This window comes from Diorhabda sublineata, chromosome 1 (assembly GCF_026230105.1).
Source record: "Diorhabda sublineata isolate icDioSubl1.1 chromosome 1, icDioSubl1.1, whole genome shotgun sequence".
Taxonomy (NCBI): domain Eukaryota; kingdom Metazoa; phylum Arthropoda; class Insecta; order Coleoptera; family Chrysomelidae; genus Diorhabda; species Diorhabda sublineata.
In genome coordinates, this window is record NC_079474.1 from 1,477,142 (window position 1) to 1,492,008 (window position 14,867).

At 34.3% G+C, this 14,867-nt stretch overlaps 1 protein-coding gene across 1 annotated transcript in view; it reads left to right on the plus strand.

Annotated features, from left to right (window-relative positions):
- The window catches only part of LOC130450403 (carbonic anhydrase-related protein 10), a 201,807-nt gene that overhangs the window by 158,535 nt on the left and 28,405 nt on the right, over nt 1-14,867 (plus strand). The window contains exons 6-7 of the mRNA XM_056788779.1: nt 6,317-6,383; nt 6,537-6,691. Coding sequence (XP_056644757.1) covers nt 6,317-6,383; nt 6,537-6,691 — 222 coding nt within the window. The remainder of the gene's footprint in view (nt 1-6,316; nt 6,384-6,536; nt 6,692-14,867) is intronic.

Consider the following 14,867-nt stretch of genomic DNA (forward strand, 5'->3'; position numbering starts at 1 on the left):
CATTACGGCACTTCTATCTTCTTTTTTTTCGAAATTTTCCTCCAGTAAATGTTTTTTGTAGCCTCTAGAAGCCACGGCATCTTCTTAACCAAATTATGAAGACTAAAAACCAGAGATTCTTCTAGTAGAATCATTTTTCATCCTTTAACAAGTTCAATGACAGTGCTCAATTCATTACGGCACTTCTATCTTCTTCTTTTTCGAAATTTTCCTCCAGTAAATGTTTTTTGTAGCCTCTAGAAGCCACGGCATCTTCTTAACCAAATTATGAAGACTAAAAACCAGAGATTCTTCTAGTAGAATCATTTTTCATCCTTTCACAAGTTCAATGACAGTGCTCAATTCATTACGGCACTTCTATCTTCTTTTTTTTCGAAATTTTCCTCCAGTAAATGTTTTTTGTAGCCTCTAGAAGCCACGGCATCTTCTTAACCAAATTATGAAGACTAAAAACCAGAGATTCTTCTAGTAGAATCATTTTTCATCCTTTAACAAGTTCAATGACAGTGCTCAATTCATTACGGCACTTCTATCTTCTTCTTTTTCGAAATTTTCCTCCAGTAAATGTTTTTTGTAGCCTCTAGAAGCCACGGCATCTTCTCAACCAAATTATGAAGACTCAAAACCAGAGATTCTTCTAGTAGAATCATTTTTCATCCTTTAACAAGTTCAATGACAGTGCTCAATTCATTACGGCACTTCTATCTTCTTCTTTTTCGAAATTTTCCTCCAGTAAATGTTTTTTGTAGCCTCTAGAAGCCACGGCATCTTCTTAACCAAATTATGAAGACTAAAAACCAGAAATTCTTCTAGTAGAATCATTTTTCATCCTTTCACAAGTTCAATGACAGTGCTCAATTCATTACGGCACTTCTATCTTCTTTTTTTTCGAAATTTTCCTCCAGTAAATGTTTTTTGTAGCCTCTAGAAGCCACGGCATCTTCTTAACCAAATTATGAAGACTAAAAACCAGAGATTCTTCTAGTAGAATCATTTTTCATCCTTTAACAAGTTCAATGACAGTGCTCAATTCATTACGGCACTTCTATCTTCTTCTTTTTCGAAATTTTCCTCCAGTAAATGTTTTTTGTAGCCTCTAGAAGCCACGGCATCTTCTTAACCAAATTATGAAGACTAAAAACCAGAGATTCTTCTAGTAGAATCATTTTTCATCCTTTCACAAGTTCAATGACAGTGCTCAATTCATTACGGCACTTCTATCTTCTTCTTTTTCGAAATTTTCCTCCAGTAAATGTTTTTTGTAGCCTCTAGAAGCCACGGCATCTTCTCAACCAAATTATGAAGACTAAAAACCAGAAATTCTTCTAGTAGAATCATTTTTCATCCTTTCACAAGTTCAATGACAGTGCTCAATTCATTACGGCACTTCTATCTTCTTCTTTTTCGAAATTTTCCTCCAGTAAATGTTTTTTGTAGCCTCTAGAAGCCACGGCATCTTCTCAACCAAATTATGAAGACTAAAAACCAGAAATTCTTCTAGTAGAATCATTTTTCATCCTTTCACAAGTTCAATGACAGTGCTCAATTCATTACGGCACTTCTATCTTCTTTTTTTTCGAAATTTTCTTTTAGTAAATGTTTTCCGTAGTTTCTACACCTAAAACTAGGTTTTAATTTTTTATTCAGCTCAACTTCTGATCGTTCCTCAACCACTTTTAGTGCCTCAAACGTTAGTTCTACATCGAATCTTCCAACGACGTCGTCCATTTTCCACAAGCATCTAAAAACTTTCACTGTTTAACTCCAGAAAATCTTTGTTGTTTCAACTAGAACATCCTGTATATTTCTGTTTGAATCGCGACGTTTCATGTCATTTGGAAACAACTGGAAATTACTATACAATTCGCCATATCTTGGTTTCGTCGTCTCCACCGGTTAGAAAGACATAAAGGAGAGGTAAATGTTTCTGCAACCACAAGCGGCGCTGACGCCGCCGCCGCCGCCGCTACCGCCCTCCTTGTTATGCAAATTGTATTGTAGTCCAACTTTTAAAACCCCCTTAAGCTGGTAGGTAATCATGCAAATTTCATCGTGTACCTGCCTCTATTATAATTGCATTTTTCATTAAGGAAAACTCAGCTGCCACTCCACAGACGTCGAAGCTTCACCCGGAAGACTTCTCCTAGGGTAGCGCAATCACAACTGTACCAAACGAATTTTCCTTGTCTCCCCATCATTAAATTCTGATTTTGTGTTTAAAAATCACGTAAAAGACTGTAAACATCAATTCAATTTGGAAAATACCAATTTAAGGTTAGAATCGTAGACGTTTTGACTGCTCGAAAACGTATGTGTCAAACTTCAGATTGTAATGACAGATTTGACATAATCAAATCAGTGTTACCATACGTCAAAGCTTAAAGTTTCTGTACGACTTTTTGAAATTTGGTATTTTCGATATCTTCGAAATTTTGTTTTGAATTAAAATCCTTCCGATGGATCACGAGAGTGGATTTTTAACATCAACTGCATCTCCATCTCTTTTTTAACTTTTTTTTATCGTTTCACGGAAACTTGAGGTCTCGTAGTTCCGTATAAATTAACTCACTTTGACTTGTTGTCTATTACAAATTATGTTTCAGAGCAAGTTGATAAAATAGTTAACAAAGGAGAATTATTAAGGAGATTTTGAATGTTGGGAGTTTTGTTTTTAAGTAGACTTCCTATTTAATTTTTTTATTATCATTTAATATTACATTGTTTTCGGAAACGAACGTATTTAACTAATTAATCAATGTATCTATTGAGAAAAATAACGATTTTTATTAACAAAAAAACAGAAGATAAACAACTTAACCATTAAAAAGATATACGGGAGCTACTCAAGTTTAAAGTGGCAACACTGGGGGGAATATGTCAAATCTGACATAGACATCATGAAGTTTGACATTAATGGCGGACGTATACGGAACGGGTTCTATTTACAGTTGTTTACAGATATTAGAAACATTAATTTTGATTAAAAAGAAACAACAATAAAGAATTAATAAGAATTAATAAATGTCAAAGATTAGGAAGTGTACAAGGAAACAAGTTTTTCACTCAAAATACTTGTATCACATGAATATCATATGTCATACTTATAATGTTGAATTGCCTCAAATCGTTGCGCAAATTGGTATCTGATCGCTATGAAAACTGTTTTACAACCATCAGCGCATCTGAAGAATCATCAATAATGTTGAATCGCCTTAAATCGTTGCGCAAATTGGTATCTTATCGCTAGGAAAACTGTTTTTCAACCATCAGCGCATCTATCTAATCATCAATAATGTTGAATCAAATTGTTGCGCAAATTGGTCTCTAATCGCTATGAAAACTGTTTTTTAAACATTAGCGCATCTATCTAATCATCAATAATGTTGAATCAAAATGTTGCGCAAATTGGTCTCTAATCGCTATGAAAACTGTTTTTTAAACATTAGCGCATCTATCGAATCATCAATAATATTGAAAACCTCAAATCGTTGCGCAAATTGGTATTTATGTGCTAGGAAAACTGTTTTTCAAACATTAGCGCATCTATCGAATCATCAATAATATTGAAAACCTCAAATCGTTGCGCAAATTGGTATTTGATCGCTAGGAAAACTGTTTTTCAAACATTAGCGCATCTATAGAATCATCAATAATATTGAAAACCTCAAATTGTTGCGCAAATTGCTATTTGATCGCTAGGAAAACTGTTTTTTAAACATTAGCGCATTTATCGAATCATCAATAATATTGAAAACCTCAAATTGTTGCGCAAATTGCTATTTGATCGCTAGGAAAACTATTTTTTAAACATTAGCGCATTTATCGAATCATCAATAATGTTGAATTGCTTCAAATCGTTGAGCAAATCGGTATCTGATCACTAGGAAAACTGTTTTTCAAACATTAGCGCATCTATCAAATCATCAATAATATTGAAAACCTCAAATCGTTGCGCAAATTGGTATTTGATCGCTAGGAAAACTGTTTTTTAAACATTAGCGCATTTATCGAATCATCAATAATGTTGAATCGCCTCAAATCGTTGCGCAAATTGGTATTTGATCGCTAGGAAAACTGTTTTTCAAACATTAGCGCATCTATAGAATCATCAATAATATTGAAAACCTCAAATCGTTGCGCAAATTGGTATTTGATCGCTAGGAAAACTGTTTTTTAAACATTAGCGCATTTATCGAATCATCAATAATGTTGAATTGCCTCAAATCGTTGCGCAAATCGGTATCTGATCGCCAGGAAAACTGTTTTTTAAACATTAGCGCATCTATCAAATCATCAATAATATTGAAAACCTCAAATCGTTGCGCAAATTGGTATTTGATCGCTAGGAAAACTGTTTTTTAAACATTAGCGCATTTATCGAATCATCAATAATGTTGAATCGCCTCAAATCGTTGCGCAAATTGGTATTTGATCGCTAGGAAAACTGTTTTTCAAACATTAGCGCATCTATAGAATCATCAATAATATTGAAAACCTCAAATCGTTGCGCAAATTGGTATTTGATCGCTAGGAAAACTGTTTTTTAAACATTAGCGCATCTATAGAATCATCAATAATATTGAAAACCTCAAATAGTTGCGCAAATTGGTATTTGATCGCTAGGAAAACTGTTTTTTAAACATTAGCGAATTTATCGAATCATCAATAATGTTGAATTGCCTCAAATCGTTGCGCAAATCGGTATCTGATCGCCAGGAAAACTGTTTTTTAAACATTAGCGCATCTATCAAATCATCAATAATATTGAAAACCTCAAATCGTTGCGCAAATTGGTATTTGATCGCTAGGAAAACTGTTTTTTAAACATTAGCGCATCTATCAAATCATCAATAATATTGAAAACCTCAAATCGTTGCGCAAATTGGTATTTGATCGCTAGGAAAACTGTTTTTTAAACATTAGCGCATTTATCGAATCATCAATAATGTTGAATTGCCTCAAATCGTTGCGCAAATCGGTATTTGATCGCTGGGAAAACTGTTTTTCAAACATTAGCGCATCTATAGAATCATCAATAATATTGAAAACCTCAAATCGTTGCGCAAATTGGTATTTGATCGCTAGGAAAACTGTTTTTTAAACATTAGCGCATTTATCGAATCATCAATAATGTTGAATTGCCTCAAATCGTTGCGCAAATCGGTATCTGATCGCCAGGAAAACTGTTTTTTAAACATTAGCGCATCTATCAAATCATCAATAATATTGAAAACCTCAAATCGTTGCGCAAATTGGTATTTGATCGCTAGGAAAACTGTTTTTTAAACATTAGCGCATTTATCGAATCATCAATAATGTTGAATCGCCTCAAATCGTTGCGCAAATTGGTATTTGATCGCTAGGAAAACTGTTTTTCAAACATTAGCGCATCTATAGAATCATCAATAATATTGAAAACCTCAAATCGTTGCGCAAATTGGTATTTGATCGCTAGGAAAACTGTTTTTTAAACATTAGCGCATTTATCGAATCATCAATAATGTTGAATCGCCTCAAATCGTTGCACAAATTGGTATTTGATCGCTAGGAAAACTGTTTTTCAAACATTAGCGCATCTATAGAATCATCAATAATATTGAAAACCTCAAATCGTTGCGCAAATTGGTATTTGATCGCTAGGAAAACTGTTTTTTAAACATTAGCGCATTTATCGAATCATCAATAATGTTGAATTGCCTCAAATCGTTGCGCAAATCGGTATCTGATCGCCAGGAAAACTGTTTTTTAAACATTAGCGCATCTATCAAATCATCAATAATATTGAAAACCTCAAATCGTTGCGCAAATTGGTATTTGATCGCTAGGAAAACTGTTTTTTAAACATTAGCGCATTTATCGAATCATCAATAATGTTGAATTGCCTCAAATCGTTGCGCAAATCGGTATATGATCGCCAGGAAAACTGTTTTTTAAACATTAGCGCATCTATCAAATCATCAATAATATTGAAAACCTCAAATCGTTGCGCAAATTGGTATTTGATCGCTAGGAAATCTGTTTTTTAAACATTAGCGCATTTATCGAATCATCAATAATGTTGAATCGCCTCAAATCGTTGCGCAAATTGGTATTTGATCGCTAGGAAAACTGTTTTTTAAACATTAGCGCATCTATCAAATCATCAATAATATTGAAAACCTCAAATCGTTGCGCAAATTAGTATTGGATCGCTAGGAAAACTGTTTTTCAAACATCACCGCATTTATCGAATCATCAATAATGTTTATAGCATGTAGTATACAAATTTTGAATTCTAAAAAACGATTTTTGTATGTAATCCTATTTTTTTTCACAGTTAGGGGATTTATCCAATCCTGAATTGAGGATTTTGACCGATCAACTAGACAAAATTAGATACGGGGGTGAGTAGTATAATTTTAACAATAAAATCATATTTTTTCGTTTCGAAAAATTCATAATCTGTTGTTTTACACTGTTTTCGGTGATAGAACATTCACCCTTCTGGTATTTACAATGTCGATTTTGTTTATGCACGCTTCCGACGCGTATCCCAGGGGATGAAATCGAAGTGAAACGTCTGTCAGTTCGGGGTCTACTCCCCGAAACGGACTACTACATGACGTACGACGGTTCGACGACTATGCCGGCTTGCCACGAGACAGTCACTTGGATGATTCTCAACAAACCAATTTACATCACCAAGCAACAGGTACAGTATATTTCCCCCATTTAAATCAACACCCTAGTCTTAAAAAAATCAATTTTTTGTCTATTATCGTCTATGATTTGATTTTTATTAAATCTACATTCGAATACAACTCAAGCTTTTTGATATCTTGTCAACTGGGAACAAAAAATAATCTGAGAGGGATGAATCTGTCGGATTTCAATTCGTTAATCGGTTATTACTCTTCTGGGGAGGAGGAATCTCACCCCGAGTAGAATCTAGTTCAGATTTTATATTGGTTGGACTGAAACCTTTCGAATGTGTTTACAAATTCGTAGCCTCATTTGTTGGATCACTATTTTTAGACTTAGAAGATCGTACGGTCTCGTCTAAACTCTGCTACCCAACCTAACCAACTACCGCCATCTCTAGGACAGGCCAGGTACAGAAAAATTGGCGTGGGTATATTCTAGAATCGAAATTAGAAGTTTTGAAATCCCAGTTGTGTTTGTAAATGTTTTCGCATTATTTGTGATTATGCAGAAGCGGTAAAATAAGACTAGAACTAGACATAACCTAACCAAGCTTAACACAAAATGATGCTGATGAAGTTTAAAGTAAATTTGTACAAATACCCGATGGATTTTAAGGTTTTATAACGTAATTAATTAAAATTGAATAATTTATTAATGCTTTGGAAGTAACCTAATCATTATTCAGTGCTACAACCGACATTTTTCATTTGTATGAATTATTGCAATCACGATTCCGTTCAGACTTTAATTTATGGCGGATGCGAAACATGCGCTGCCGCCGAAGTTTGAAAAAAATGGAAAATCGAACAAAAAAATTTTTTGTACGATAATTTCGGTATTTTTTTTCGCTGGTAGTACAACCGAACGCGGATTCACGTTTTCCAAAAGTTATATCAACAAATAAATAATTCGATAAACGATTAATTGAAAATTTTCGGGAAAGTTTCGATTTAAATGATATGACGAAAACATTTCGGTAAAAATCGCGTTCAATTGTTGAGGTCGTTCAGTATTAACTATCGATTTTCTAATTGAAAGCATCGTAAAACTTTTATCGATGCCTATAAACGATATGTAATAATTATGGACGCGAAAACAGCGAGCGACATTATCCATATCTCACCGTCCATTTCGAAACTTTCCACATTTGTTAATGTAATTTTCAGTATAATAGATTTTATTGTAATGACGTCATTTTAACGAACCTATTTTGTCGAAAATATGATTTTCTCGATCCATTTCCACTCACGATCTCCATCGATGACATTTTTTATCAGAAAACAACCAGTATCTGCATCAAATGGATATATTATTTTGTTTATTATTTGTTGGGACTTTTTGGACTATCCTCGTATAAAATAGTCCTCGCAAATTCCCCAATACTGGGCGAAACTATTTATAAAACCGATCAAGTGAGATTTCCTGTCTAAAACTTATGTTGATTACCAAATTGTGGTCTTTGGATTGTTTGTCCTATATATACAAAAAAAAATTAGATAAATCTTGATAGTTTCCGCACTTTATTTGTATGTAATCTCCAATTTTCACTAGATCTTCAATCGGCTTTTCTCCAAAACAATCCCAAAGCAATACCGAGCCCCCACATTGTTTTACAGTCAGGATTACACGTGCATCTTGTTTGGATCTGCGCATAAACACTCAAAAATCTTAAAATTTGACTCATTAATGCATGAAATTCTCTCTCCCTTTCCAAGCCTCCAATTTTTTCCTGTTTTAGCCCCTTGTAATCTTTTTGATTTCATTTGGACTTCCAAAAAGAGGTTTCTTCAGTACCATCCTTTCAAAACGACCAGTTTGTCTGAATCTTCTGTCTACTGTAGCAAAATCTCAAGGCAAATCCATATTTTTTCACGTTCTAGGTACTTTCATTTTAAGCACGTGTTTTCACAGATAGTTTTATGGTTTTGAAACTTCCAAGTCTGAATTTGCGAGAACGCAACCAATTCATCAACGAATTCCACAAAAAGATGTCTCGGTCTAAAAAATATCGATTCTAGTACATTTATGCGTCTCACAGGACTAAATTACAATCATAAACAACGAAATAATCACAGTTGGAAAGTAATAAACGAATCGAATGGTACTTCCAAGTCTGAATTTGCGAGAACGCAACCAATTCATCAACGAATTCCACAAAAAGATGTCTCGGTCTAAAAAGTATCGATTCTAGTACATTTATGCGTCTCATAGGACTAAACTACAATCATAAACAACGAAAGATTCACAGTTGAAAAGTAATAAACGAATCGAATGGTACTTCCAAGTCTGAATTTGCGAGAACGCAACCAATTCATCAACGAATTCCACAAAAAGATGTCTCGGTCTAAAAAATATCGATTCTAGTACATTTATGCGTCTCACAGGACTAAACTACAATCATAAACAACGAAATAATCACAGTCGGAAAGTAATAAACGAATCAAATGGTACTTCCAAGTCTGAATTTGCGAGAACGCAACCAATTCATCAACGAATTCCACAAAAAGATGTTTTGGTTTAAAAAATAACGAATCTGGTAGATTTATGCGTCTCACAGGACTAAACTACAATCATAAACAACGAAATAATCACAGTTGAAAAGTAATAAACGAATCGAATGGTACTTCCAAGTCTGAATTTGCGAGAACGCAACCAATTCATCAACGAATTCCACAAAAAGATGTCTCGGTCTAAAAAATATCGATTCTAGTACATTTATGCGTCTCACAGGACTAAATTACAATCATAAACAACAAAAGAATCACAGTTGGAAAGTAATAAACGAATCGAATGGTACTTCCAAGTCTGAATTTGCGAGAACGCAACCAATTCATCAACGAATTCCACAAAAAGATGTCTCGGTCTAAAAAATATCGATTCTAGTACATTTATGCGTCTCACAGGACTAAATTACAATCATAAACAACAAAAGAATCACAGTTGGAAAGTAATAAACGAATCGAATGGTACTTCCAAGTCTGAATTTGCGAGAACGCAACCAATTCATCAACGAATTCCACAAAAAGATGTCTCGGTCTAAAAAATATCGATTCTAGTACATTTATGCGTCTCACAGGACTAAATTACAATCATAAACAACAAAAGAATCACAGTTGGAAAGTAATAAACGAATCGAATGGTACTTCCAAGTCTGAATTTGCGAGAACGCAACCAATTCATCAACGAATTCCACAAAAAGATGTCTCGGTCTAAAAAATATCGATTCTAGTACATTTATGCGTCTTACAGGACTAAACTACAATCGTAAACAACGAAATAATCACAGTTGGAAAGGAATAAACGAATCGAATGGTACTTCCAAGTCTGAATTTGCGAGAACGCAACCAATTCATCAACGAATTCCACAAAAAGATGTCTCGGTCTAAAAAGTATCGATTCTAGTACATTTATGCGTCTCATAGGACTAAACTACAATCATAAACAACGAAAGATTCACAGTTGAAAAGTAATAAACGAATCGAATGGTACTTCCAAGTCTGAATTTGCGAGAACGCAACCAATTCATCAACGAATTCCACAAAAAGATGTCTCGGTCTAAAAAATATCGATTCTAGTACATTTATGCGTCTCACAGGACTAAACTACAATCATAAACAACGAAATAATCACAGTCGGAAAGTAATAAACGAATCAAATGGTACTTCCAAGTCTGAATTTGCGAGAACGCAACCAATTCATCAACGAATTCCACAAAAAGATGTTTTGGTTTAAAAAATAACGAATCTGGTAGATTTATGCGTCTCACAGGACTAAACTACAATCATAAACAACGAAATAATCACAGTTGAAAAGTAATAAACGAATCGAATGGTACTTCCAAGTCTGAATTTGCGAGAACGCAACCAATTCATCAACGAATTCCACAAAAAGATGTCTCGGTCTAAAAAATATCGATTCTAGTACATTTATGCGTCTCACAGGACTAAACTACAATCGTAAACAACGAAATAATCACAGTTGGAAAGGAATAAACGAATCGAATGGTACTTCCAAGTCTGAATTTGCGAGAACGCAACCAATTCATCAACGAATTCCACAAAAAGATGTCTCAGTCTAAAAAGTATCGATTCTAGTACATTTATGCGTCTCATAGGACTAAACTACAATCATAAACAACGAAAGATTCACAGTTGAAAAGTAATAAACGAATCGAATGGTACTTCCAAGTCTGAATTTGCGAGAACGCAACCAATTCATCAACGAATTCCACAAAAAGATGTCTCGGTCTAAAAAATATCGATTCTAGTACATTTATGCGTCTCACAGGACTAAACTACAATCATAAACAACGAAAGATTCACAGTTGAAAAGTAATAAACGAATCGAATGGTACTTCCAAGTCTGAATTTGCGAGAACGCAACCAATTCATCAACGAATTCCACAAAAAGATGTCTCGGTCTAAAAAATATCGATTCTAGTACATTTATGCGTCTCACAGGACTAAATTACAATCATAAACAACGAAATAATCACAGTTGGAAAGTAATAAACGAATCGAATGGTACTTCCAAGTCTGAATTTGCGAGAACGCAACCAATTCATCAACGAATTCCACAAAAAGATGTCTCGGTCTAAAAAATATCGATTCTAGTACATTTATGCGTCTCACAGGACTAAACTACAATCATAAACAACGAAAGATTCACAGTTGGAAAGTAATAAACGAATCGAATGGTACTTCCAAGTCTGAATTTGCGAGAACGCAACCAATTCATCAACGAATTCCACAAAAAGATGTCTCGGTCTAAAAAATATCGATTCTAGTACATTTATGCGTCTCACAGGACTAAATTACAATCATAAACAACGAAATAATCACAGTTGGAAAGTAATAAACGAATCGAATGGTACTTCCAAGTCTGAATTTGCGAGAACGCAACCAATTCATCAACGAATTCCACAAAAAGATGTCTCGGTCTAAAAAATATCGATTCTAGTACATTTATGCGTCTCACAGGACTAAACTACAATCATAAACAACGAAAGATTCACAGTTGGAAAGTAATAAACGAATCGAATGGTACTTCCAAGTCTGAATTTGCGAGAACGCAACCAATTCATCAACGAATTCCACAAAAAGATGTCTCGGTCTAAAAAATATCGATTCTAGTACATTTATGCGTCTCACAGGACTAAATTACAATCATAAACAACGAAAGATTCACAGTTTGAGAAGTAATAAACGAATCAACCAGTAACTTGTCGCATAAGACACCGTTTCGACGGTTTATTGATTGGATTGTGGGTAAAACTCTACATCAACTTCAATTGAGCTTTTTTTCCACTTTTTGCGCGGAATTTTATCAAATTCGTAAACTTAAAACAGAAAACAATATGGTAGTTACTTATTCTCTGCCCACTGATACGTTAAAAGTTAAAAAATCGAAATGAATTGTATTATATAGTTAGGATCGGGCACGCAGCCCCCTAGTACAGGAAATTTCAATAAAAGCCTCATTTGCACAACAATACCCTTCAAATTATTCGACTCTACCGAAGGTATTGTTCAATTCCGACGATTGATTCGAAATTTTGCATGTATTATAAAACATTTACACTACTTCAAAGTGCAGACCATGCGGATTTCCATTGAACCAATCAAGTATTTCTGTTTTTACACGATTCAAACATAATTTCCAGATGAATTACCAGATCCGAAATGTTTGTTGCGCTACTGTAAACCCATACATATTCCAAAAATGAAACAGTAGGTGTTCCGAATAGAGAAATCCAAGGCGAACGTCCTCAATAACTCAATCACCATTTCCCGTAACGCCAAAAAACCCGTTTTAAGAGATAAAAAGTTCCGATAAAAGTATCTGCATTCTACATGTTAATCACCATCGAAAATAGCCGAGCGATCAATGATCCCCCATATTTCTTGTTAATTCCATAATACGAGGACGGTTCCTGAAGTAGCCGGCGATAGTTTCTTCAAAAATAACTTCGAAGACACGCCACGTTTTCCAAAGGCCTTAGCACAACCGATATACAAGCTCCCAGTGAGATTTTTCCTTCGTTACCGTTAGTAACATATCGAGTAGCGTTTCGACGAGACCGTACCACCTACGAATACCAAAAAAGGTGATCTAACAAACCAGATAACGACTCTAGAAAATTCACAAAGCAGTATCATCACCTGAAAGTGCACGATCTAGCACGAAGATGTTTCCGTCGAGTGTCTGGTCGTTTTATGAAACGTAGATCGATCAAAGAATAATCGAAACAATGGAGACAAGAAGACAAAAACCGTTCCGTCTTCGGTCGAGGTTATGGCGTCGGTTTTTTGGGATAATTTTCATTAATTGTCTTGAAAAAAGTAAAATTATATCAACGGCGATAATTATGCAACGTTTGGACGAAGAAATCAAGCAGAAACGACCGAGTTTGGCTTGGTTTGACCAAGACAATGCACCAGTACACACATCCCTTAATACAATGACCAAAATCAATGTATTAAAGTTTGAATTGCTATTTCAAACACCCTATTCGCCAGATTTAGTCCAAATGGTGACTAATTCCTGGCTAGTTCCTCAGATTTTGTCCTTCAATTGTTTTTTTATCATCATCCATAGGGAGAATTCTATAGAAGGTACTAATCAGATGTTTAAACAAAAAAAAATAGAACCGAGACGATTTATCGAACAAATTCTCAATAAAACTGCTTGTTACTTAATTTCTGAGATATGGCAACACTGTTTTACGATGAACGTGCTCCAAACGCGGCATAGATCCGTTTAGAATGAATTTATTTTTGAAAATGATGATAAACTCTTATATTTATATTTGTTTTTGTTTGTCCAACTGAAAACTTCAATAGCAGCCCTCGTATATATTATATTCAATTAACGATCGTGTAGAAATTCCTTATAAAAAATTAATTGTATTATTAATAATAGTTAGCCGGTGAAACCTTGATGTTTATCTCACGTTTCTTTCATATAAACCGCTACTTAACAAATTACCTAAACACCATTATATTTATGTGGTACACCCGCGCCCCCTACTGTTGACATTGTTAATTTGATTGAATGATTAAACGTCAAGAAACGCATACATAAACGGCTCGTTATTTAACGATAATATATCGACGATACGGGTTTCATTTCAATTAGTTGGATACTATATAACTAAAATTGTAATAACAAATAACATAAATGAAATATAGAATCGGTTAGATTGATAAAATATGAAATATTGTTACGATGTGGGCCGTGAAACCGGTCCTGTACGGTTATAATGGAATTTTAAAATTTGGCGAAGTCGCCGCACGTTTTATGTACTTTTTGTAAACAACGGAATTCGTTTGAAGTTTGTATAAAATTATTTTCGTAAGTACATTATGCGGAATCCTTTTTTTATCAAACAACATCGTTTTTTCCAGAACTACAGGAGGGAAAAATGTCTATTTTAATGGTAGATGTACCATAAAACTTTTTTTCTACTTTAGACACACTTTCGAGTGTGTTTAACTCTAATTTATGCAATAGAGCGTGAAAAAAACGTATTATTAAGGTCTCCCTAGTGTAGTGGTTAGAGTACAAGGCTCAAATACGATAGATCCCAGGTTCAAGTCGCGTCGGCGCGAAATTATTCATTTTTCTATTTTTTTTTTTTTTTTTTTCGCTAGTAGATGGAATATTGTGTGAAATTCGTGTGGAAATGCCTTTTTTCCAATAATATTTTGGAAGTTTTCACATAAATAACTATTTCTTGATATTTTGAGAAACTTTTTCGTCCTCTTACTTATTTCGATTCTTAACCAAGCGATTCTTATAAAGATCGACGTAATTTTTTACGAATTGTTACGAATAAGTCCACGATGTGGGCCGTGAAACCGGTCCTGTACGGTTATAATGGAATTTTAAAATTTGGCGAAGCCGCGGCACGTTTTACGTACTTTTTGTAAACAACGGAATTCGTTTGAAGTTTGTATAAAATTATTTTTATCAAACAACATCGTTATTTCCTGAAATACAGGAAGGAAAAGTGCACTACAAATCTATTGCGTTCCTAGAGCGATGTTGATCATTTTTAACACTGTTTGATGTCATTAAAAATGTCAATTTTAAAGGCAGTTTTACCATAAAACTTTTTTTCTACTTTAGACACACTTTCGAGTGTGTTTAACTCTAATTTATGCAATAGAGCGTGAAAAAAA